The sequence below is a fragment of the Lepidochelys olivacea genome, assembly GCF_965140295.1.
Source record: "Lepidochelys olivacea isolate rLepOli2 genome assembly, chromosome: 9".
Lineage (NCBI taxonomy): Eukaryota > Metazoa > Chordata > Testudines > Cheloniidae > Lepidochelys > Lepidochelys olivacea.
The window spans coordinates 99,346,867-99,374,125 of NC_140419.1; the positions used below are offsets into that span (position 1 = coordinate 99,346,867).

At 46.6% G+C, this 27,259-nt stretch overlaps 1 protein-coding gene across 1 annotated transcript in view; it reads left to right on the forward strand.

Annotated features, from left to right (window-relative positions):
- Positions 1 to 27,259, forward strand: part of GPC3 (glypican 3) — a 278,907-nt gene that overhangs the window by 225,476 nt on the left and 26,172 nt on the right. The window contains exon 7 of the mRNA XM_084638957.1: positions 4,330 to 4,486. Within this exon, the coding sequence (XP_084495083.1) occupies positions 4,330 to 4,486 (157 nt within the window). The remainder of the gene's footprint in view (positions 1 to 4,329; positions 4,487 to 27,259) is intronic.

Below are 27,259 nucleotides of genomic sequence, written 5' to 3' on the forward strand. Positions count from 1 at the left end.
CGTGGGTTTTTAACGCAATAGTGTAGTGGCCCATGGCTGTTCCTCTCCATCAGTCTTGGGCAGAGGCCACAGCCCTGACTGTGTTGTGCCTATGGATGCAAGGCTCAACACCGGAATGAGCCGTCTAGGGATTCTGGCCAGGGTTCTGGGCAGGGCAGAGCAATAGGCAGTGTAAAGGCTCTGATCCTCAGGATGGGCTAGAGCGACAAGCAGTCTTAGGGCCCTGACCCTCTGGGCACCACAGAGCAACAGTGAATGCAGGCCGTCGGGCCTAAGGTGGGGAGGCTGCCACCCACAGGGTGGGGCTGGCAGCAGGGGGCAAGGGGACATGGTCGCACCCTACTCTACCGGGTCCCAGCCCAGGGCCCTTTCAGTGGGGATCCCACTGAAACCTGCTGACCTAGACTCTGGCCACACAGCCAGACTAATGTCTAGTATCCCTGGGCTACTTCCTGTGACCCCATCTGAGTGCGTCCCCATCTCCCTGGGGTACACTGCCAGCGGCAGTCCCCGTAGCTCCTCCGGATATAGGTCGGTCGGCAGTCCTGGCACCTCCTCTGGGTCCTCGGCACAGCAGAGCTCCGTCTTGGGTTGAGGGCTTGGCAGCTGGTGAGAGATGTCTGCTTCCTTCGCCGGCTCTCGAACAATTGAGTTGTAGGGCCCACCCCTTAAACTTCCTGTCCCGCTCCTCTGCTTCTGGCAGGAGGTGTGGCTTGCCTGGCTCTGCCCACCAAAGGGTGGGGCCAGGTTTCTCCTCTCAGTCTCCGAGGGAGGCCATGCCCCTCCACTACACATACACATCGACTTTAAGGCCAGAAGGGACCATCATCATCATCTGGTCTGACCTCCTGCACATTGCAGGCCACAGAACCTCACCCACCAACTCCTGATAATAAATATACTGATTCTGCTCTTGCAAAGTGAGGTTATTTCACCCACCTCTGAGAATGGACTGTACACAACAAATTAACATACCACTCCGAGAATACTCTAGGCCAGTGATATACCTACGAGACCAATTTTAGGAGCTATTACGTGGTTTACTTTTTAACACGATTTCTCCTAAGTCCTTTCCATAACCACTTTTGAGTTGGTTTGGAGGGGAAAATCCTTTAATCAAAATAAAGGTGTAAGGGCCTTAAATGAGCACAATATACTCTTCTATGTGAAATCTTCCCTCTGCTATGCCCATAGCCACAACTGCTATTATTTTAGTGGTCGTGCAGTTTTCCGGGGAAAGAGTTCAAATGTCTGAAAAATAGGTCTTCGGGAACGCCCATGGAGGGCCCAAGCCAAAGTCTGTTAAAGTGAATGGAAACACCCCGTCTCTTCCCACTCCCCTTGACTTCAGTGTGTTTTGGATCAAGCTCCAAGTATGTGACAAGATGATCTGTAGGTGCCGTTGAAAGGCTTTATGAAGTCATACCATTCCAACAACTCAATCTTCTCCATTTTCCACAGTAATTTATTAGTTCACTTTGAGTCCTTTTCGTGGCAGTCTTTTGAAAGTCATATAAATTGAAAAGGAAAAAAAGTGGAAGGGAAGGAGAGCTTGTTGAGAAAGAAGAGCAATGATGTGAAACCAAGGAGCAGATGGAAGTATATCTGATGTGGGAGTTCTTTTTGGTGTCACCATATGGGAGTGTACCCAGATAGCTGGTACTTTAATAGAGAGCCGTGCAGACATCAGCTGTGACAGGTGATCGTCTTTCTATAAATGCGAGGAGGTTTATGAACTTCACAGTGTTCCATCTGTAGGTGCTTTTTTTGTATTAGGCATTTCAGAATGCAGTCTCAACGCCCCCAGCAAAGCGGCCTATTTAATTGCTCAAAAATGTCCGCCTTAATTTTTTGTTTCAGCTCCTACATATCTCAAATATTTCACAGCTAGTTTCCATACATCATATTTATAAATATGAGAAGCAAACATTTTTCATATTGGTAGTTATTAAATGTGTGCAACATGTAAATATGGGTGGCATGCAATGCAAAAATAAAGTGGATTTGAGTCCAAACCATTTGCTTTTCATTAGGTTATGCAACTCTAACAGAAACAGTAACATGTGTGTTTACATTGCTGTGGACATGTGAAGCCAGACGCTGAAAACATTCCTCTAAGGTTGTATAAACTCCAGCAACTAAATATTTTGGGTGCTGTTTTCTAACGCCAGCTTAATAGTTTAAAAGTATAACCTGGATTCCAGATATTAAAAATGCCTGAGAGGTATGCATATCACTGCAGCAGATGAAACTAACTAAACCTCTAAAGTATGCAATAAGCTTCTATTTTGCAATATCGTCTCTGTTACTTTCCTTTTTTTTTATGTCAGGAGATTAAATTCAAGCTTTTAGCTATGTAGTGGTAGAGATGGAATTTTTCAGTATATATGAATGGGCTGACTGAAACTTTTCAAAACAAATCTGTTTATGATGGAATAGTTCAGTTATTTTAGAAACAGTAAATGGGAAAGATCAGCAGGAGGAAACCAATAACCCAAAATGTGCCCATTTCCTTCCACCCTGACTAATGGGACAGTATCAAGAATTTCCAAGCATATGTTTGATAGTAATCTTAGTCTTACATTCATTAGAGACATTTGATTTTACTCAGTGTTTTTAGATGTGGAACATATCCTGATTAGCTAAGGCCCGTGCTTAATTTGCACCAGGGCTTGCCGGGGCCGAGCCCTGGCACCTCTGGGTTTGCTGCATCAGTTATGAATGTAAAAAAATTGCTTGAGCCCTGGCACCTCTTTCATTACAAATTAAGCACTGGCTAAGGCTTCACACAAAAATATCTAGGCAATTTTACTGCTTGAAGATACTTTCAATTACTTTGGATAAATTAAAAGTTCTTTTGCTGCGTTATTTCTACCATATATGTCAGGTTCTGTCTTGACCAGTCACTTTTACAAAACATGCTCCCTTGATGGGACTTGGCACAAGGCTGCGTGCTTCTGAAAATGTCACCCTTACGTGCTAGGATCTGCCATTTAACCAGGCTAGAGTCATTGCGGTTTTCTAGTATCCCAGGATAGCCAAAGCCCACTCTGGACAAGTGAAATTATCCAGTGCCAAAAGCTTCTCACTTGCTCTTAACAATCCTGGGTGCATTGAGTGACCAGAACAGCCAGCCTAAAGCTGAAAATGAACATGGGGCCCCTTTTCCTTGCAACCTCTACCAAAGAGCTGGCTGATTTGCCCATCCGGCCTGTTGGTTTTCTGCGTTCCTTCTCTGGCCCACGTCACCTGTACTGTGCATCGGGAGCAGTGCACACGGCTAACTTTGCCTGGCTCTGATAGAAGAGCCTGACCCTAGGGTGATGGGACTTTTGTCGCTGACCTCTTTGAAAACGAGATTTGGTTCTAAAGTAGGATGGCTGCCTTTTATTGGACAGTTGAATTCTGACAGCCAGGTTATCCTTAAACCAGGTGTCCCTAGCTATAACAGTATTGTTGGTAGGCCTGACTTTCTGAAGGGCTGATCCCCTGGGCTTTGATTGGAGTTCTCAGCACTTCTGCGTATCTGGGCTATTATTTTTGTATATTTACATAGCACAGGCGGGGCGCCGTGTGTCTCCAGCCTGGCGATGCACAAGGATAAAAATCCTGCAAGATCTATCCTTTCTTTTCATACTTGTTACTTCCGAGTGGGGCAGTTCTCTCTCCAGCCAGCATTTTGTCATTTTCGTAGAGATCTTTATTAGGCTGAGAAGACTGAGAGTCCAATCTCGCAGGTCTTTGCATGCACAACACCCATTGACTTCTTCAAGTGTTAACTTAGGGTTCCAAACCACTAGCTCTGCTCCCACTGAAGTCAATGGGAGTCTGGCTGATTTCAGTAGGAGTTCAGTAGCAATACTGAGTGCTTTTCTGAAATCCCACTCTTCGGGGGACAAAGCCCCTCTCTGACACAGCAAAGGGGCCATATGTAGCTGGTTTAGAACGCCTGTTTGGGAATTCTCCTTGTGGCACGTAGCCCGGCTTAGGCCAATTCCTCTGTGTAGGGAGCATGTTGGGGGCAACTGCAGGGCAAAATTCTTCAGTGCAACTTTTTTTGCCATTTGGCTCATCTCAATTGTGTACACGAACATCCCTGAGCTCTTTAACGAGCCGACACTTGGGCTTGATGAGTAATTAACTTTCCCTCCTGCCTCCATTCCTCCTTCATGCATGTCTCAAGCAAAGGGTGTGAAAGGAACTGAGGTTATTAAAGTATGATTTCTGCTGTTAAGAATGAATCAACACTTGAGATGGGGGAAGCCCTGCAAAGTGGAACAATGGTGAAGGGGGCTTTCCCATTGTTCTGTGCCACCTTGTGTCTTTCAGCTGTTGAAAGGAATGTCAATATCCCGGCGAAAAGCTCCAGACAAAACCACGGATGAGGACGAGTCAGAAAGCGGAGACTGCGATGATGAAGATGACTGCAGCGGCGGCTCCGGAAATGGAGAACTAAGGGTTAAGAATCAGCTCCGGTTCTTAGCAGGTGATGAGAATAATGACTTGAGTTTTCGTTCCCGCTCTGAACGTTACCTAGAACTTGGGCACAAGGGTCCATTAACGCCGAACTTAATGGAATGATGCTAGGGATGAATCCGGTCCCGGGAGTGTTTTGTTCAGCAGACACGTGGCAGATTTTTGTATGTAAGCCTCACTGACACTAGCGAGCACGGCTAGAATAACTCCCCAGTGACCTGGGAGGAGAGGACACGAGCTGCGTGCTTTCCTCTACGCCAGGCTTTCTGGGGAAGTTGGCTGCTGCCCAGCTGTCTGTAACTGGGAGGCCATTTGCATGGCTCCTCTGAGGAGGCTCCATTACACCCATGTGTAGCTGATTTCATCCCCCTGTAGGTGTGTTGTGTATTCCACAGCATGGAAAGGGGCAGTAGCCACTGAGTGAAGGGAAAGAGGGTTTGGGGCTAATTCTCATTTACACTAAGGCCCATGTACACTGCTCTGACAGTGTAAAGGGACCAAGTAGATGTCAATATTATGTATCCCCCCCCACTACTCCCCCAAGACCATTTACACAGCCTGGAGGGTGTAGGATGGCCTCAGTGTAAATGAGAATCCAGCCCACTGTGTGTGGGAAGAGGCCATTGCCTTGAAGTGGTGCTCCTCCTTTTTTAAGGCCTGTGTGTACGAGTCGGGTTCAACGGGAGATTTTACATGTTTTTATGCATAGGTGGTGACCAAAATCCAGTTCTCTACCCTACCCCAACCCCTGGTGCTCCAAACACCCTGTGGAACATGGGACTCTGTGAGATCAGTTTTCTGTCTGGTAAAGGTATTGAAAAGAGGGAGGACCCCAGAGTGGGTCGCGATCCCATTTTAATGGGGTTGCCAAAGCTGGTATTGGCCCTGGGCCCCAGCAAGTCTGAAGCCCAAGACCCACCACCCAGGGCTAAGGTTACATACCCCCTCCCCAGGGCAGAAGCCCTTGGGCTTCAGCTTTGCCCCCCACCACCACCACCTGGGGCGGCGGAGCTCGGTCTTTGGTCCCCCCTCCTGAGGTCGTGGAGTAATTTTTGTTGTCAGAAGGGGGTCACGACGCAACGAAGTTTGAGAACCACTGCTCTAAAACAAACCAAACTGTTTCTATTTCAATCTGGACTGCTACAGCTCCATTGAAAGCAGCAGCTCCAACCACTTCCCTGATGTAACTGAGACCAGAATAGCCATTTAGCCCTGATCTGGGGCCGTTGAAAATTGACCTTTGGACTTTGGTGGAGCTTCACTGACTTACACCAATTTAATTCTGTTTCAAGGGCTGTAGGCTTCTCTTCTTAAAGACCAGACAACAGAACCTGGATAAAATCAGCCCTGTGGCTTTGAAGTTTAAGAGGCAAATTTGGACTCTTAAACTAAGCCCAGATGTTTATAAATTCCCTTCCATTGATCTGAGACAATTAAAATATCCCTAACAGAGTGGGGGATGAGAGATTTAATAGCAGCCTCCTGTCCAAGATTGTGTTTTTTACATAATATGTAAATAAAATATTTATATTCAAATATCAGTTGAGACAGAAAAGATTTTTTAAGTCATCTAGTCCAACCCTAACTGATGTTAGACAACAAAATAAAAATCTAATTCAGATAAGGATGAAATGCACTTTCTTTCATCAAACACTTAAACATCAAGGCATATGTAAGGGAAATACAGCTGATTCAGCTATGCCCCATTGTATCAAGCTAAGCCTGGAGATGCAGGTTTCATCCTATATCAAATCTTTGTGTCACAGCTTCATGTTATTTCAGTACATTTTAAATTTCCTTTTATGCCCTTTAGCCTAACAGTATCACTGATCTCTGAAGACATGCATAATCCTTCGCTACCTTTTTCCGTCTCTCTAGGCTGGTCTAATCACTGTATTGATCTCCCAGATACCCTATCTGTCTAGATGTTTATATCTTTCTTGTCACCCTGGTATGTGAACACATTAAATGAAAAAAGGAACAGAAGGATTCTCTCTCTCATTTTATCTGGCTGAAGGGTATTTGTTGCTTACTTCTATGGTGTACGGAAAACTGTTAAAATGACAAGCTATCGCTTTAATTTGTAAGGGGTTTTCTGGCCCTGTGTGCAGGATAGGAGGCTCTGTAGGGAGGCATGTGAACTGAGTAAGTCTGCAAAGAGCCAGCCTAGGGCAAAATGGAGGTGAGTTGGGCCCCTCTGCCTTAAGGAGCAGCCTGCATTGTCTCTCTCTGATTTTGGTTCTTGTATGTTACGGTTCTGGATTTAAAAAAAAATAAATTAGTGTTATGTTGCAACCTTACAGCAAGAATATTTAACGTTTTTTATCTAATTTCTCTGTATGCCGTGAACTTCCTTCTCCACAATAGCAAATATCACTGGTAAAGAGTGAAGTCTTAGTGAGATGTTCTTGGCATTCCACTCTCTTCAGGCTTCACCCTGCAATACAGGAGCCAGCAAAGCAGTTAAGCACATGAGAAGTCCCATTGAAATGAATGGGGCTGTTCTGGCATTTCCTAACTTTTGAGTTCTTGCCTTTGCAACCTTAATGTTCTTTTAACGTAGCTTTTTGGATGTAATATAACTTTAGAGTATACTCTCATTGGAGAAATTTCTGTGGAAAGATGTGAAATGCTTTGTGATTTGGGCTGAAAACCAGAAAAAATGTTTTGAAATCCCATTTTGACATTTTCAGAATTAAACGTTTAGATTTTTTTTAAATGACTTTTTGTTTTGAAATTTGTATTTGCTATTATGTGATATTTATTACGTATTATAATCTAGTAGAAAATTTAAAAAGTCAAAAGTAAAACAAAACCTTTTGATTGACTCTCGTTGAAATGTTTTTAGAACTTTCCGATATGAGTTTTGAACTGTTCTGTGGCTGTTCTGATTTGAAACAGAGCCGGATTCTGAAATCTCAAACTCTTCCATCCTTGGCACAGCTTTGCAAATATGTGCGTACATCCAGGCTTGTGTGGGTTTATCTTCCTGCCTACCAAGGAGGGTAAAGAGGCACAAGGAGGGTTGGTTTCTCAAATTATTGATGGCTCCCCTTTTTTTAATTACTGGACACTTTTATATCATTGAAGTCTTTGGGTGTCAGAATGTGCCGTTATTCCTCTGCGTTGTGGAGTATTGTTAGGTTAGTGATCAAACAAGTCAAATAACTTAAAGTGGACTTTTGAGGTCTTGTTTGACCGTTTTCTGGTTCAAAATCAGCGAGTGACAGTTTGGCAAGTTGTTTTTCTTTCTTTTTTAACTTGTTCTCCAAAGTAATATTCAGTTCAGCTGATACTCTCTTTCCTTGTCCCTGACGTCTAATTTGCCGTAGGGTCAACATGCAGAAAGTCCAAATGCTATCAAGAAGCATAAGAACTTTCAATAGAATGGTGGCTTCTCTCTAATTAATTAAATCACAAAAGGAGAGACGATGCACCAGCATACCATTGTGGCAGTAGATGGTTAAAACCCTAGGAAGACACAGTGGCTGGTGATAAAAGGCAGAATCCTGAGCAGAAGTTAAAACAAAAGATGATCACAATTTGCCAGCGAGGAGACTCTCCCTGAAAGAAGATTCAACACCTACTGACCTTTCAAGGAGCTCAGTTTGATTGTGTGTAGATACTGGTGATCTAAACCTCTCCTGCTCACCAGTTACTCATATGCGGGGTACCTCTGGTTCTAGCAGTTTCAGTACTAACAGCCGCTGACCGCCCCTTTCCCTACCAGCTGTCACCCTGAATGGTTTTGAAAATCAGGAGAAACAAAAACAAACAGAGAAAAAAACACATTGTTTCCAATATACTAGTTTTGATTTATCTCCTGTTCTATAAAGTGTAACCTTTGTTTCTTATTTATAATGACCCTATAATAGCTGCATGGTCAACTGAAACCTTAAGGATTTAAACACACTTGTAAACTGTCAAGTCAAAAGTTTGTGAGTGACTATAAGCATATGCTGGCGAGCTCTATATGCTAATAAATTCATTATTATGTTGCCCCACTGGAAAAAGCACCGAGATAGAGGGATTTTATGATAGACCTTTTATCCTTTGTCACATCTGCAACACATTAAAGATTTTGAAGGCAGATAATGTTTACAATAGGAGAATGATTGAAAAGCTTCTAGATCAATGAGCAGAACTTCCTGTTTTTCAGTGGGAAAGCCCTGGAATCTGCACCATGTACACGTAAACCCTAAAATAGATCTGTACACACACACACATGTATGTACGCCACACCAATGGCAAGTCAGGTCTCTGAATAAATGATAGTATTCCCCCGCAAATTGCAAGGTACTGCGAATGTGTCCAGAGTTGTGTATTCACCCGCTTCTGAAATCAATCATGCTTCACTTGTACCCACCAAAGCAGACAGGCTGGTTGCTTGCTGGCAAATTGCTGACATTCCGAATAGCCACCCAGTAATTAACTCACCTCTGGAATGCTCTGTCAAGACGTTACTTATAACCAGCCAGCCTGCTGCCAGGAAGCCTGAAAATAAAACATGAGTACTGGAGACAACACGCCATGGTGAGTGGCTTTCACGTACGTGGAGCATGAAGATTGCCTTTTGCTGCGTTTACTGAGGATGGCGGCCTGGCACACTTCGCTTGCCCGGGGTGACTTGGCAATTGCAAGCTGCCTGGGCAATGTCTGAGCACCCCCCAAAATAGCAATTGCCAAGAGGGATAAATAAATCCCTTTTAGGACCCATCTTCTGGGAACACTTAGGAACATACCTGCCAGTTGGAGCAATCTGGCGGATTCCCAGGGGGATGGGGGAAGGGAAGGTTCAGAGATAGCCTAAGTTGTCCCTGAAAGGGAGAAGCTGAGCAATATGGAGTAGAAGTGAAGCCTGTCATGGGCATGGAAATCTGCTCCATCCCCTCTGCCGTTCAGACAGCCGTAGGGGTGCGTGTGAAGAGATACTGACATAGATGTGTGTGATAACGATATATGCAGCCTGTGTATAACAATGCCACCTGCTGGCTGCTCCTGCTGCACCCGTGGAGCTAATTAATCTCCTTTGATCATGCCGCCTGCCTCTTGGTTGTTCCTGCTGGGATCCACAGCTGAGGGTCCAAAGTGTCCATCCACCTCTTCACTGCTGCGCCATGGATTCTTTTGCTCCAGCAAGCTCTGCCGAGCTGCCAGTTTTAAGTCTCCCTGCGTTACCAAAGCAGCAAAGCAGTGTAGCCGGTGGCACAGTTTCCTCGTCTTGTGTTGGAGACATGTGCTCCCTCTTGCACATTCAGCTGCCTACACAGGGATAAATCAATGCTTATGGTGGGAGAGGAGCAGAACTGGCTCTGAGAGCTACAGGAGGATCCAGAGCACCAGGCAACGCCCAGCCACCCAGTCTGGGCCCATCCTTGTGTTTTTGTTATTTGCTAGAGATGTACTTTGCACCCAAGCCTAGAGACGTCTATGGAGCCTCTCTTATTTGTATCAGAGTGGCCCATAACTGGGCTTGGAATGATCAGCATTTTATCGGTAAATGTTGATTTCACCGTAACCCACCCAAACGGACAAAAAAACACTTCCATCAATATTAACTGAAATTTACGGATAGGCAAAGCTAGAAAAATGCTACTTGAGAACTTATCAGAGTTTGACTTAAGGACACTTACTATATATTTTGATGTGACGTTGACAATTCATATTTTAAAGGTTATAAAGCTGTAACTTTTTGAAACTCAACATCTAATGTCATTAAATAATTCATGTCTGACCTCCCCATAATTTCCTTCCACTATGAAAATTGAAATGGATAAAAATCAGGGGGAAATGCATAAAGGCCCATGATGTTCTGCAACTGTGAACTTTTAAATTGATACAAATAAAAAAAATGCTTAAAAATAAACATTGATATTATCCATCAGAATGATAAACCAAATACATCGTGAATTGTGCCAAGCCCACCCATACCTCATCTCTGTAATGCCTATTATTTGCTCTGCCAATGATTTAGCCTTTGCATGGGGATGCTGAGAAGGACACTGTCAAGGCTTCAGGCTTAAAAATTGCCAGACTCTGCTTGCCAAGAATGAATTAAAGCTGTTCATTTGAGGGATCCCTGAAACAAGACTACAGATTGAATGTTACTTCTAATGAGATGTGTTAAATAATAAAAGCAGCTGTGTGTTGTTAGATTCCCAGCCAATAAGCCAGTACTTGTGTTCAGTGTTAGGGCATATGCTTTGGCTTGTATAGTGGCAGAAGTAAACAAACACACCTGAGCTATTCTTCCTCTAGGCATCTTCTTTTTAAAAGCTTCTTCAAAACCTAAGTATATTATGCATAGTACTTTTCCCAGTCCACTTCTAAATGTCTCCAATGATGGGTCTTCCATGAGACTGTCCCACAGTTTAACAGGTCTTACAGTTAAGACGTCATTCTTGATACTCAGCACAGATTTTTCCTTTGATTAATTTCATCTCATTAAACCCTCAGCCCCTAAATGTCTCGCTTTAGGTGTCATTGATCCAAGCTCTCTATATTCACTATTGCAGCAGGGGCCAGCAGATGGCACATGTGGTCTTCTAGTTGGTTTTTCTGAGCACATGAGAGGATTTTCCAGCTTGGGGAGTCATGCTGTGGAGGTGTTAGTTTTTGTTGTTCATGATTCTGTGCGAAGGCAGTGGATCTTGAATGGGAAGCTGTGTGAGAAGCAGGGCAGTCTGCTCTCTGCCTGTGCCTGTGATTGGAGCCAATTTCTGAGGCAGAGTTGTCCCCTGGAAATTGGGCATTGATGTCCCCTGAAAGAAGTGGTTGCCCTGAATGCTGTTTGGCCATCTCTGTTCCAGGACTGATATGTGCACCTGTAAAACAAGTTGCACATAGAATGTACCCAGATTCCATGTCACGATCTCTTCTCCACTGGGAAGCTGGCTTGTAAGGCCCAAGACACCTGGTTCTGCTCAGCAGAGGGGTGTTGCCAATTTCAGACTGGGGACTGTTATGCTGGAAGAAGGGCCTACTACGCTGTTCTTAATTTTTATAAGATAATCTTGTCAGGCCCTTTATAATTTTGATTGCTCTTCTGTGAATGCCTCTCTGCTTGGCCATATCTTTTGTGTTCTGAGATGTTCATATCTGAAGACATTTAAAGAGCCATTCTGCTTGATTTGGAAATGAATCCAGATCTTCTGTTTAAAAAAAAAATTCCTTGGATGTTTGCTTAGGAAGAGCCTTTCAAATACAGTGTAACGACGGGCATCTGGAGATGCATTGTGACATTTTAAAGGTATGCATGTATTACCAGATCAGATGAACTGTTCAGATTGGAGTATCTACATTCTCTGCTCTTTTCCTTTCCACATTGTTGAATATTTTGGGGGTTTTAATCATAATCTACCTAGCAGCAATTTTAATTGTAAATTAATTCAGTTTTTTGTCTATCAATGGCTTAATATTTGAGTAAAGTGATAATAGTACAGACATGCTGTTCTACAAGACATTAATCCTGTCCTAGAGAGGAAAAAAATGGTCCAAATGCCAACTAGATTATTCTGCCATGAGAACTGAATCCAGGCCAATTACGCAGTGCAATGGCACTATTACCACTATTCTAATGCAAGTGTTTGTGTTTGTTGGGATTTCTGTTCTCCTTTTAATGAGGATTTGGTTGGAAGTCAAGAATTCTATGTCATTATGGAAGATGAAGGAGGCGTCTCATGTAATAATGTATTGAATCCCTAATTGTATCAAGTGGCAAATTCATTAATTCACTTTTGTTTTGCTTTTTTAATTGAAGGCTATAAGACACATAACAATGACTTTTAGTGCAGTCAACAAAAAAGTATCCATTTATTGACAGGCTGATACAATTAGCAGTGGCTTTCAGAGACAGGGTCGCTATTAGCTTCCCCTTCAGTGGAGTGTGTTCAGTGCAATAACATGATCAGGCCATATACTGAGTGTAACGTGCGTGTGTTTTACAGGTTTGTTGTAACTCTTACATTGCCAGGCCCTTTAGAGAAACGTTGAGTCCATAATTTACCAAACTGGACAGGTGAGAAGTCTGTTATAATAAACTTACAGATTAGACAGAGAAAGTATTTGCGCAGAAGCATCGGTTATATTAACAAACAAATCTACGGTTCGTTTTAATTTTATATTCCTTTTTGGTTCTGTTGGTCATTTTTAAAAACCCCTTCCATGTCAAAGAGGGCTGAATATTTTTGACTAGTTTCTCTCTAGCACTTCTAGGCATTAGCTAACAGTGGCAGCTCCTTAGCCCATTTAACGTTAAACCAAGAATAATGTGCTATTTACTTGAAAACCTAGGTCAGTAGGAGACGTTAAAGTCCGTGAGAATCCCATGACATAAACCCCCTGCACGTCACATTTAAAATTGGTCAAATAACACACTGAGTCCAATTTTCAAACAGGCATGTTAAAAGTCTGTCTATATCCTGCTTTCTCAATTTGGCACATACAAGATATTGAACTCAACAGAAGGGTAGCAGGGGGAATTTAATAGCCTATGTCAGTGATTTTCAAATTTTAGCAACCCGAGGACCCCCATTTTGTTTTAAAAATTTTTGGGGACCCCCAAGCCCCACAGCTCAGCCCTTGCTCTGCCCCCCTTCCCCAAGGCCACACCCCCTGCTCACTCCATATCCCCTCCCTCTGTCGCTTGCTCTCCCCCACCCTCACTCACTGTCACAGGGCAGGGGGCTGCGGTGCAGGAGGGGGTTCAGGATGCGGGTTCTGGGAGGGAATTTGGGTGTGGGGTGCGGGCTCTGGGAGGGAGTTGTGCAGGAGGGGGTGTAGGGTGCAGGCTCTCGGAGGGCATTTGGGTGCAAGAGGGGGTTTGGGCTCTGGGAGTGAGTTTGGGTGCTGGAGGGGGTGTGGGCTCTGGGGTAGGGTAGGGGGTTGGAGAGGGGGTGAGGGGTGCGGGCTCCAGCCGGGTGGTGCTTACCTTGGGTGGCTCCTGAAAGTGACTAGCACGTCCTTCTGGCAGCGGCTCCTAGGCGGGGAGATCAGGGGGTCTCCATGTGCTGGCCCTGCCTGCAGGCACTGCCCCCCGCAGCTCCCATTGGCCACAGTTCCCAGCCAATAGGAGCTGCAGAGTCAGCACTCAGGGTGGGGGCAGCGCGTGGAGATCCCCTGCCCCCCCACCAGGACCGCAGAGATATGCTGGCCGATTCCGGGAGCGGTGCAGAGCTGGGGCAGGCAGGAAGGCTGCCTTAGCCCTGCTGCACTGCCGGACTTTTAGCGCGCAGGAGGTGCTGGGAGGGAGGGGAAGGAGTTGATCAGCGGGATCCCGGACCCCGGTTTAAGAAACGCTGGCCTACAATATAAAGGAGGTCAGACTACATGATCTAAAGGTCTCTTCTGCCCTTAAACTCTGTGAAACTATGACACAAAAGGAAGGATTTTGATGTCCCATGAAGGCTTTGAAAAGAGCTCTCTGAGATGGCTCATCCACCTGAGATGTATAAATGTTTGTAATACCACTTTGCTGCTGCAAAACACTTCACCTTCATTTCTGTTTGAACACAGATAGTTATAGCCTGTATATTACCAACGTGTTTTCAGAGATGCTTTTCAACGGTGACATTTTGGGGGCTGATGTGTCTCTATAACTTGTTATCAGAACAGAGTGTTTTGCATGACGCAAGGCTTCAAAACAATTTCAAAAATGTCCCTCTGTTTTGCAGATGTCCACATAGTTGCAACATTTGAAGTCCACCGGCATCTTCAAGGAATCACAAATATCTTGTTCTCTAGCTGAAAATAACCAAACCTCCTCGTGCTAGTCAGTTTTCTCCTAAGGATCAGCTCAGCTGGAACCCCGGCATTTTACTTTAGGCCATTTTCTTTTGGAGAACAAACTAATGGAACAGTCTTTTTGTTAAGACAATGCTAAAGGAGCATTCCAAACAGATGCAAGCCAGGTGCTGCTTGCTAGCGGGCTGACAAGACAACCTGACATAGATAGCTTGGTGCATTGTGCTTGTTTCAGTCTGATGTACAAAGAGGAGTCTGTATGCGAGCTTGATAACAATACAACCCACTGACGGACTCAGTGTATACTGGATAGGGCCTCCCTTTCATGCATGACTTGCCTTTTACTAATGCCTTCTTGCAGGTAAACTGACGGATCGGAGTAATTGAAGGAGTGTAATAAAAGGGGTCCTGGCACACGCAGGTCCTGCCTGCATGAAGCAGAGTTCTGAACCCACTTTTGGGCAATGTTGCAGCTGCACGGCTAGTTCGTGGGCATCTCACGCCCCGGGGAACAGTCTTGGCTGGTCAGCACTAGGGTTGGCACTGCTGGCGGGGTGTATACAGCTGCCCCACCGCTGAAAACCAGCTCAGAAATTCCCCAGTGCCGAGAGCCCCAGAGAGATACCTTCCTGTGCCCGTGGCACTTTGAATTGCAAGGGAGTGTACTTGCTCTAACTCTGCTGAGCTCCGCTTGCCATTACTAGACTCCTGCTTGTACAGCCCTAGGGCTCCATCCTGCACCCGTTAAAGTCAACGGTAACACTGCCCCCGACTCCCCTGGGGGTACCCTGACTTTATGCCTGCCTCTCAGGGGGTGACACTGTCTGGGGCTCGGCAGCCTTTCCCTGAACCCGAAAACAGGCGATGCCCCCGGCGCGTGGAATAAAGAAGCAGGGTTTGGTTTTGGAGGTAGTAGCAGTTCTCTGTTAGTGGCAGAATGCTTCCAGGGGCCTCTCTGCAGCTAAAACCTGCGTCTCGCTCTCTAGGAGTTCCCTCTTCAGCCCAGAGTGCTTGGTTCTCTCCAGGAGTCGGAGCTGCCGCTCCTTGGCCAGGCAGCAGAAGCTAATTCTGATAACTTCCTTCCCTCCCGGGCTGGCCTGTGTATAGAATCGTAGGGTGAGACAGGACCGCGAGGGTCACCTCGTCTGAACCCCTGCCAAGGTGCAGGGTTTGCTGCACCTCACTGCATCATCTGCAGCTCTGTTACCGTACAGAGATGAATGAGTGAGAGCCGCTTGCCAATCACAGAATCGTAGGACTGGAAGGGACCTCAAGAGGTCGTCCAGTCCAGTCCCATGCACTCGTGGCAGGACTAATTATCTAGACCATCCCTGCCAGGTGTTTATCTAACCTGCTCTTAAAAATCCCCAGTGATGGAGATTCCACAACCGCCCTCGGCCAATGGGAGCTGCGGGAAGTGGCGCGGGCCGCAGGGACGTGCTGGCCGCCGCTTCCTGGAGCTCCCATTGGCTGGGAATGGTGAACCGTGGCCACTGGGAGCTGCCTGCGGATGGGCAACATAAACTGTCTCGTGGGCCGTGGGCTGAAGGTTGCCGACCCCTGAGATAGTGGGTGGGGCTTAGTCATGAGATTGATTCCTTTCCTGACTGGAAAGACTTCAATGGGCTTTGGAGCAGGCTCGGTGAAGAGACCTTCCTCTTATGTAGTATATTAACTTGTATGTCGTATATTAGACTGACCAGTTAAAGCTCACTCTCTTGTGATCACTGGACTCCACCACAGCCACATGCAGACTTCTGCTGAAAGAGCCCTTCCTTTCTAGCCATTGTCAAAAATACAGTTGAGAGGAAGAGAAATGTTCCAGCGGTGAAATCCCTGACAGCATAGTTTGGGATCCAGATTTCTCTTTCACCTTCCTGGATTAACCGCAGTTGTGTCTTGGGGTATGCTCCACAAATCACTCATCGGTCCTGGACGTGATCAGTTACTGAGTCAACATCTTTCTGTTCACTTTCAATGGGCTTCAGAAACTGGGGAATTCATCATTCATCAGGAAGAAGCTCTCCTCAACTGTTCTGAATTAGCTGCGACCTGCTGCACAAACACCTGCCACCCTTGCTGAAGCTAACACCAGTAGTAATGTGAACTGAACCAGGTGGAGCCAAATGCTGGGTCAGATAATTCCCCTCGGAATCTCCGCCACAAGGAGCCAATCCTCCACCCCTCACCTGGCCCAGACAAGTGGTCTGTGGACTGCAGGGAGGTGCAGCCCTTCGCATGAGAGGTGTGCAGGCGTTGGACCCCCTGAGTGCTCCAGCCTCCCACATCCGAGCTGCACAGCTTCCTCTGTTATCAGCGCTTTTGGAGCCCACAGGGGAGGGCAGCAGCAAAGTTTCACCTGGATAAATAAATCACGTACAATCAAGTACTAAGGAACTGCAGGAGTCAAGTTTGCAAGCCCTTGCTGGATCTTTTAGGCGTTTGGCCCGCCTCACTTGGGGGCAGTAGCATCCAGCTCTGTCATTTAGGGCTTGTCTACACTCAGGAAAATTAATCCCAATTAACTAAAGGTATGAATTTAAAGCGGATTAGTTAAAGCTGCATTAAACTCCTGTGTGGACACTCTCATTCAGAATTAAAATAGTACTTAATTTGGTGTACCTTAATTCAAACTAAATAAAGGTCATTTAAATTCTGAATGAGTGTGTCCACACAGGGGTTTAATGCAGTTTAAGTAATCCACTTTAAATTCACACTTAGATTCTTGGGGCTGGTCTACACTAGGGAGGTTTAGGTTGGATATTAGGAAAAACTTTTTCACTAGGAGGGTGGTGAAACACTGGAATGCGTTACCTAGGGAGCTGGTGGAATCTCCTTCCTTAGAAGTTTTAAAGGTCAGGCTTGACAAAGCCCTGGCTGGGATGGTTTAGTTGAGGATTGGTCCTGCTTTGAGCAGGGGGTGGGACTAGATGACCTCCTGAGGTCCCTTCCAACCCTGATATTCTATGATTCTAGGTTGACCTAGCTATATTGCTCAGAGGCGTGAAAAATCCATACCCCTGAGCAACGTAGTTAAACTGATTTAAATCCCGCTGTAGACAGTACTAGGTCAGCAGAAGAACTGTGTTGTCGCCCTAGCTACCCTCCCTCGGGGAGGTGGATTTACTACAGTGATGGGAGAACCCCTCGCTCCATATGTGGTTCTGTAGAATTTTAAGTATAGACTTAGCCTTGGTGTTGCTTTTAGGGCTGATCAAAAATTTTCCAACAAAACTGTTTTTGCCGTTTTGTCACAATCGAAGCTTTCTCTAGAAATGTATCAATTTTGATTATTTCATTGTTTCATTTAGAACTTTAAAAAAAACCATTGCGATGAGGTTGAAACATTCCATTACGGCCTTATTGGAATGCGATGTTTCAATTTTGCATTTCAAAAGGGCTTTGTTGAGAAATGTTTTGTTTTCATTATATTACAAATATAACATTGAAAAAAGTCAAAATCAGACTGAAAGGTTTAGATTTTATGGAAACCGAACATTTCTGTGGACCTGAAAAAAAATCTAAAATGTCCTTTTTCAGGAAATTCTAAATGTTTGGTTTTGTTCAAATTCAGAACAAAACCACATTTTAATATGTCTGAATTTCCCACACAACGGAAATTCTAAGTTTTCATTAGCTGTCGTTACCTTGGCAGTTAGAGCTGTCAGAAATATTTTGCCTCTTCCATTGTTTTTTTATTTTCTTTTTTGTTCTTGAGGTGTTTGAGTTTTGCCAAAGGCTGGAGCAATGTGCTGCTTTTTGCTTCCTCTAACATGGTCTCACTGGAAGTGGAGCTGAAGCTCAGCTCTGAGATGGAAGCTTGCACTGTCCATTGGCTTCAGTTCGCTATGTGGTCACTACTAATGCGGAAGGGAAATAGGTGTTTGGGGGGGGGGGGGAGATGGAGTAAAATGCAGTGATTGAGCTTCCCGATCACTAGGCAGAAATCACCAAGTGACCCTTTAAGGTTTTGACCTGAAGCTGGGAATGGACGACAGGGGATGGATCACTTGATAATTCCCTGTTCTGTTCATTCCCTGGTCCGTAAGGAGCAACGCATGGGCTGTACTGAGAGAAGGCCCTTCCTGCCCATCCGAACTCTACCCTTGCTCTCTCTTCGGAGCCTCAAGATAATGAAGAGCTGTTGCTTTTCGTGGGTGTGAGTTTTGCATGCCCTAATTCCACCCACGGGAGGAAGGCTGGGCCTGGGCCCTGCTGAAACCTGAAATACAAACCCAACCAAAGGAAGCTGATTGGCAGCCGTGCGTTCCCTCTCCCAGAATTTTTTTTCGCAAAGGCTCCTTCGTGTGGATCAAAATCTCCTATGCCCTCAGCATAGTCAGGGACAGGGGCCCAAAATTCTGGGCTGAAGAAGGGGACAGAACAAGTCCAGAGGGGGAGGGGTTGTATGTTTTTCCTTCAGCTGAGTGGCCTACCTGTTCACTCAGCAGTAGAAAAATCCTCACTTTGCTGGTTGCCTGGGAAGCTGCTGTGTTCATTGCCCAGTTCTCTTGTGTGCATGTGCATCTTACACTATTATTTGCAGTTCAGGTTACTCACTGGTGCACACACCGTCTGATGGCTGTTACACATGGCTGCTTTGGGAACTCATTTAATCTGAGTTGTAGCTGGCTTGGCAGGTAGCCGGACTGAAAGGGCATATGCCATCATCTTTTGTCCAGTCAGGGAGTCCCAGCAGGATTCATAAAATGTAAATTGCAACTGCAATGTGATACACATCTTTTTTCCCCCCTCCTTCCTTCCTGTTTCAGTTCAAATGTACTTTGAGGCCTGTGTAGTGTTGCTGGAGTTGAAGCTATTTTGGAAAGGACTGTGTCCCCTGGATCCCGGAGACATTTCCTGTCCTGGGACACGGCCTCTCACACATCTGTTGCTTGCAGCATATTTTTGGACTTTGGGTCCTTTATATGGGCTGCAGTTGTCAGGTGGGAGCCGGTGGTGATCATCATGCTTTGAGTAATATCCTTTGCCTCTACTGATGTCTCCTTTTTCTGTGATGCTACTTGGGTGCCATAAGTGCACTGATCGGTTCTTTATTGACAATTCCAATCAAAAGTCATTTTAAAAACAAAAGCCATTTTGAGCTCCCCACCCGTCATCGTTTTCGCTGCTCTCGGTTGCATTCTGAGATATTTCTTCATCTTTAGTTGCCCTCATAAATCTTGCATTACAGCAATCATTGTACAGAATCTAATAACATGTATTCCTACCAGATATTTTCCTGTTCCCCATGTCAGTCAAGCCAGACTGTCCATCACCTGTGCCACTTAACCCCTTCAGGAGTGGCGTTCACCCCCTCACATCCTGCTTTGTATCTTGTGTGCCTGTGTGGTTGCGGTCCTTGGCTTCTAGTGCTTGGGGACATGAACTGAGTGAGGATGTAGCTGGCAACATACATGCTATTTGTGGGGACTGTGACAGAGTGTCACCCTGGTACAGCTGGGCGTGGTGTCATTTGGTTACCTGTATTTGAGATAGCCACAGCTCTGGGCATCATGTTGTGTGTTTTGAATTAGACTTGTAGAAATTAGGGCTGGAAGAGTCTTATGAGGTCAGCTCGTTCATACATCTGCTAGTGTTTATCATTGGCCTTGAGCTGATGAAGACCACGGTGGGGACCTAGTTGACTCTGAGGCATCAAGCTTGTTTAGTCTGAGATCTGACTGGTGGAAGGAAGGAGGAGGGAGCTGCCATGTTTCCTTGGCTGGTACCCTCCAGCAGTAACCAAGCCCTTTAATGCTGATGTTATTTGTGTGTGCACAAGCAGAGGGGAATGCAGGGTGTCTGGTCTGGGGAAACCTACCTGAGGAGGTTGGATTTGGATGTCAGTGTGGTCAAGGGTCCATCTCTTGCTAGAACAATGATGCTGAGTGTGTACATAGCAGCTTAGCTCCCAGAGGATCTCCTCCTGTGTGCTCATATAGGAGTTGTGACCACAGGAAAGAGGGTACCACCCGGGCTCCTCTCTGGGAATCTTCATCTGCCACAAAGTCCCCTTGAGGCCACTGGCAGCTACACAACTTTAAAGTAGCCCTCAGGCTGCTCTAACTTACTCTGGGAAGAGCAACCCCAGGATTGGGGAAGCACAGAAATGACGTTTCATAGAATCATAGAATCATAGAATATCAGGGTTGGAAGGGACCCCAGAAGGTCATCTAGTCCAACCCCCTGCTCAAAGCAGGACCAATTCCCAGTTAAATCATCCCAGCCAGGGCTTTGTCAAGCCTGACCTTAAAAACCTCTAAGGAAGGAGATTCTACCACCTCCCTAGGTAACGCATTCCAGTGTTTCACCACCCTCTTAGTGAAAAAGTTTTTCCTAATATCCAATCTAAACCTCCCCCACTGCAACTTGAGACCATTACTCCTCGTTCTGTCATCTGCTACCATTGAGAACAGTCTAGAGCCATCCTCTTTGGAACCCCCTTTCAGGTAGTTGAAAGCAGCTATCAAATCCCCCCTCATTCTTCTCTTCTGCAGGCATGTTTGTGCCCCCATGCTGCCATGCAAAGTGCTTCTGGGCTGCTGATGAGGATCTGGCCCTCCAGAATACTCATGTCCACATTCCAGCTCATAGGAAGACACGACAACATGTTACCTCCATCCTCAGACAACTCCTCTGACTCCCCGGCCTTTTTGAGCTCCACCTCCAAATTTCCGTCCTTCTGTTTTAAAAATCTCCTCCCTCCCCCCCCCCCCCCCCCCGGCTTTGTTCCATCAGACCTCCCGGACCTTGTCTCCCTCTGCTCCCCACACCCTCCCAGTACCCTCCATTCATCACTACCAGTTGGTGCCCCTTCAAAAATGTCATCACCTTTGGTGCAAGAGCCTCCTGCTGAGCATCTCCTGCCATCTGGAACAGCCTCCCCGTATCCTGTCTCTCTCCATCACGTTTCCAATCTTGGCTGAAAGTAACGTTTTCTCCTTTGCCGTCGTCTCTGAATTCCCTCTTCCTCTGCCATAACATTGTATCACTTTATTGAACTTCCTAAAGTGTTTTAGGATACAATTGGTATACAAGGCGCTATAGGAAACGAAGCTGCCTAGTATTTAATTGAAATGTGTCGCTCCCAGTGATGGCAATGCCCGGGGTCTGTCATTAGTCATACTAATCTCGCTCTTGATGGATGGTACCAACTTGAATGGATTGCCTAAGAGTGTGTTGTACAATGTAAAATAAACAGGTTGATATATTTGAAGATATATACCAGTCTGTTTGCCTTCAAGCTGGGCAGAAACAAGTGCTTTGCTGAGTGCCTTGTAACTAAACAATAAAATTAAAAATGCTGGCCCAATCCTGCAGAACACACATTGTCTAGCAATGGACAGATCTGGATGATGGGGGTCGTAACTTACCTTCTGGTTTTCTTTCTAAACACTTAACAGACAGACCAGGTAGGGTACGAGCAGCTGCAGAGCAAAGGCATTGGAGGCTGATAATGGTCCCGATTCAGCAAGGTATATATGGGCCTAGCATTCCTGCCTCAAAACATGAGTCGTCCCACTGAACTCAATATTGAGGTGCTTATGAAGTTTGGCACATGCTTAAATACCTTGCTGAACTGGGGCCAAAGTTATAACGCTGTTAGCAGATGCTAAATAGGTTATTTAGTGGCTTGAATTTTATTAAATCTGTCAGCAATATTCTAGAAAAAGTAGTACCAGAAAAGAGAGCAGAGAAAGCATGAAAGGTGCCCAATTTCTGCTGGATCAGACCCCCTGAGAGCCGTGGGATCTGATGCATTGAGGGGGATGTGGTTCCCTGGATTCTGACTCATAGCAGATGTGCCCAATTTACATTACAGCTTAATACCTTTGTTTTAAAATGTTATTTCAAGACAAATGTGTTAAAGCAGATGTTTCCAGTAAAACAAATATTTGTGTAATTTACAAACAACTTCCTGCTGCCAAAACTCATTAGAAAATGGGGGAGGGGGGAATAGTTCTCCATACAAAAAAAAAAAAAATCTAAAAATAAAATCCATCCTGAGAATGCATTTCCACATGTTGGGTGAAAATAGCTCCAGAGCGTTGAGGAGCTCTGAGAGAGAATAAGTGGTTTGAGAACGATTTATGGAAGCCTATTTAAAGACAACTATCCTGCTCGTGTGAATAAACAGAAGGCAAATACCCACAGATTATACGCATTCAATAGCACAAATCTTAATGTAAAAATGCTGAGCCAGCTTCTGTTTTGAAGGGCAATCACAGAAAGGCAGCATGGGATTTTCGAAGTCACCTATACACTTTTGAGAATTCCACCCCCGGTTTCTAAAACGGTTTATTTACTGTATTGAATTTCCACCTGATTTCGGGCCCCTTTCCTAATTCAGTTGTGGCTGGTGGCAGCCCGCATCTGGGCCCCACTGTACTATCTCAGACTGATTTTACATGAAAATGAACCCTGGAGAGTTTCATTGCCCATGTATTAAAACAGCCAATAGGGGTAATCATCTGAGATTCATTCCGGGGCACCTTGCTCCCTGTACCCAGCCCCACCCTGCGGGGGCTGCTCGGAGCCTGGGGGTGTCTTTGGGGCAGAAGGAATGGCGTGGGCCTTCCTTTGGACCTGAGATTCCCCATTAGCCTTTTGTAAAGCTGGGTTACAACCCTTTGCATTCCAGAAGGCCTTTGGTATCACACTGATGTATTGGGGGGGAGGTGGGTCTGGTGGCTAAACTGCCTGGTGGTCAGAGTAGATGATTGAGTGCTCCCCTCTATGTCACAAGACCAGGGAGTGAGGAGAGCTGGGTTCCAATCCTCGCTCTGCCCCAGGCACTTTGGTTCATCTCTTTGCATCTTCGATTCCCGGACAGCAGGACTTCCCTGCCTCTGCGGGCTGGTGTGCGGTGCATGGTGATTCATTCGGGCTTGGTAAATGAGTTGAGACTTGTGTGTGTGGGGTCTAGGCATCTTCCTTGTGACACTGGGTTTAGCTGCTCTGTTAATCTGTTGGGTTTGGCATTTAGCCCCAAATCCTCTCCCCCGGGGCACATCCCGAGTGTGTACTGAGGGCCTCTTGGGGGGCCAGGGAGGAATTCTTCACTGCCTCTCCAGTCTCAGAGCTAAAGTAGCCTCCACCGCACATGCAATGCCTCTCTTTCCCCACGGTGCATAGCATCCACTCCCCCAGTCCCTCCCGTGCTTTTCCCCTAGGCAAATCGAGGGAGGGGTCTCCCTGGGAGGCTGCACTCACTGCTGGAGCAGTTCACTATGAAAGTGAAGCAAACAGACCTAGCTCATAGAGCGACCTGCGCAGTGCGAGCAGACGCATGCAGGGCATTCCTCAGAACAGCTGGGATCCCTCCCCCCTGCGAATCTGCTTTTAGACATCGCATAACTGGGGCCAAGAGACCATTCCTCCGTCCGTCTCATTCTGCCTTTCCCTTGAACTATTCCCCAGCCCTTGTAGGGGCATTCGGCCAGCACACAGCGCCTTTGTATTTCCCCTGAAATGAAACATGAGTAGCTGTTCGCGTCGCTGGTGATGCCCATTCACCTTTCCTCCTCGCAGCTCAGGAGCAAGTGAACCATTTGGTTTCGAAGCTCCCTCATAGAATATCAGGGTCGGAAGGGACCTCAGGAGGTCATTTAGTCCAACCCCCTGCTCAAAGCAGGGCCAATCCCCAATTTTTGCCCCAGATCCCTAAATGGCCCCCTCAAGGATTGAACTTCACAACCCTGGGTTTAGCAGGCCAATGCTCAAACCACTGAGCTATCCTCCCCTCCTAATATCCAGGCCATTCGGGTCCACCTTAGGCCCTGCTTCTGGTGTCTATTTACAATGAATGCCTGCACGCTCGACACTCATGTTACGTACAACTTGACACCCGACTTGGTCTTTCTGGGTTTCCCAGGCTACAGCCGCTGTACGAGTCGTGGTTTTGGTAGCCACAAGAGCTAGCAAGCCCCTGGCCTTCCGTTTCTCCACTGCAGGGGTATTCATTGGGGCACACACGTGTGAACCTAATCTCTTGTCAGCTGAGAAGGCAGTTACTTGTAGCGTCGAGCAGGCTGCCCCACTAAATCCATCATTGCTGGGCACCTGTGCCGTAGACACGTGGCTCCACCACTTCGGAGAAGACCCAGTGTCATCCAAACAGGTGGAAATAAGGGTGGGCAGCCAACAACCCATAAACGAGCATTACAGGGGGAGGGGGGGTTCTGCTGGGAGGCTGGCTATCCTGAGCTGACTCGAATGGGAGTCATATAACCTTGTTTGCTGATCTTCGGTAATAAAACAGCCTCGGTGCTGAATATCTCAGCTACTGTTTCTCCATCCCACTTCAGTATTAAATTCCATGTGGGTGGGGCCACCAGAGACGTGCCCTTGGAGACCACTGCCATTGCACAAGCACACGGGCTTGGCCGCGTGCAGCTGTGCAGGTTCCCCTCCCTGCAGATTGTGACTGCCCAGGACAGGGTTAATCTGCCAGGTGTGTGTGCATGTTTTGAGACCGGTCTCCCACCTCAGGACGCTTCTCCAGGGTGCCTGTTCTGGAGTCCTGTGGAGTGACCTCTCTGGATTTGGAACAGATCCTGAAATGGGGCAGAAAAACTCTGCCTGTTCCTTTCTCTTGGCCTGTGGCTTTTCTGGCATGGCCACAGAAACAGCCACCAGCCGGAATGTGGCTCTAATTCCCAGCGTATGGAGGAGTAGGGAAGACAGAGGCTGATTTGAAGGGCTTCTGTGGGCCTCATGGTGCCTCCCTTGGCCAGCACGGAAGCAGGCATTTTAATCAGCCCTTTAATGTTCACCATGATGATCCCCTAAACTCTCCCATACGTTTTTATTGTGCTGCTGTCAGCAGCTCTTCAGGGTGGTCCGGGTAAGTGCCGGTGCAGAAGATGAAGTGCGCCGGCCGAGAAAGATGAATCTGGGAAGTGGGAATTACGCTTCTGATTCATTCCCTTGTGTGCGTTGGATTTTCCCTTTGTTTTCAGGAGGACATTTTTGCACAAAATTTTGAGTAAACAGGCTTTTCAGACACGTTGCTAAACAGGCTTGTGCAAAGGAGGTGAAAGCTGTCAAGGAAGAGATGCCTTCTTAGGACTCCTGGGTACTATTCCCAGTTCTGCCATGGGCAAATCACGTATTGCAACCTCTTCCTGCCTCACTTTAAACCAGCTGTAGATGGAGACCAGTGGATGGCACCTATCGTAAACCCTACCTCTTATCCAGCACTTTTCATCCGTAGATCTCAAAGTGTTCACAATGGAGGTTAGTGTCATTATGGAAACAGGCATGGAGAGGGATGTGACTGGCCAAAGGACCCCATCCACTGTTCTTTTTTGTGGGGGACAGTTACTTAATGTTTGCAGAGGGCTTTGAGATGGTCAGCTGAAAGGCAGTATTGTAAAGGCAACGCAATATTATTATGATGTTTCCAAACCACAATGTAGATAGTTGTCTATGAAAATCGTTATAAATGGGTGACAGCCGCATCTTGGAGAACAGTCTGCAGAAGCCATACACACCGGCCATGCCTGTAATACTGGGTGGTGCGTGTTAGTTTGTTGCACCACGTATTGAAGGTCAAGGTTTCCCTTGCGTGCAGAAGGTACAATTAAGAAAGGAGCATTGTATTTATTGGTAAAAGAACTCAGAGAAATACAGAGGGCAAGGGACGAAATAAAACAGCAAAGCACTTCGAGGAAAGATGAAGGTTATCAAAGGACACAAGTGACATGCAAAATCAACCTGCCTTATTCCAGTCTGGAGTGAATTGTAAGCCAAGTGCTATACCCCTCACACTGGAAGTAATCATGCTTTTTGGGGATACGGGCAAAGAGCGGCAGTATTGTCCAGTGACTAGAACACTGGCCTGGGAGTCAGGAGGCCTGGAATCTACTCCCACCTTAATCACTGTGTTAACCTGGCCAAATTACATCCCTGTCACATGCCTCAGTTTCCCCACCTGTAAAATGGGATTGAGGATTCTTCCCTTTGTAAAGCGCTTAGGAATCTGTGGATGAAAAGCACTAGACAGTGGTGTTGTTTAGGCCAGTTATTTCAGTATCTTCTCCCATTTGGACTGCCTGCTGTCGGGCAGCTGTATGACCTGGAAGCAGCGTAACGCAGGGGTGGCTTGTCTGTCAGTAGATCTTGGAGTGAAGTGTAAAGGCCTTGAGTCTGCTGGAGTAAGTGCTCATGGATGCCTGGGTCTGCGGTGCAAACAGTTACAGGTGTAAAACTCAGGGGACCCCGTGCAAAAACAGCCCGGCATTGGAGAGTAAATGGAGCTGCCACCACATTACAGAGACCTTGCTCCTGCAAAAATGTTCCATTCCTTGGTTTTGTTATTTCTGCCATGCTTGGTAATAGGGCTGCAAAGAGAGGGCCCAATCCTGTGGGCGTGGAAGTCAATAGCAAAATGCCGGGTGCAGGATTGGGCCCAGATGTTTTATGTTTCAAAAGCTGCCATGTGGCATCCCTGATTAGGAGCTTGTATAATGCACCTAGTCAGACGCTGCTTCCTTCCCCCAGGAAAATACTGCCAGCAGCTTTCCAGCTTGTCTCTGTGCCCATCGCTTGAAGACTCTTCCCTACCCCCACCCCAATCCAGCAGGCTGCTCCTCACTGGCCCAGGGATTCCCTGTACAGGCCAGTTTGCAGGAGCAGGGCCTGAGTTTCTCCTGAGCAGGCCTAAGACACAACTGGGCCGATCCTGTGCCTTGGAGTTTTGTCCATTGACTTGAATGGCTGCAAGTATTCCCTAACGCATACTGAGATGGAAGTCCTTTTTCTCTGAACACAGGAGCTGGGGAGTGTCATAGAGAGAGGCAGTGAACTATGCCCACGTGTGCGCCAAGATCCCTGCATGGAGGGAACCCCCTGAATGTGGTTCCCCACTGCCACTCCTATGCACAGAAAGGGGGCCCGCTGCCTCTGGGGCCGTGTCTCCTCCCCTGGGCGAGGCAGGGTGCGTGGAGGAATTCACTATGCTCAGCGTGCTCCCTGGTGACCTCCTGAGGTGCTGTGCTTCCAAACACAGCGACTGCAGGTATCCCCCCACCCTGTC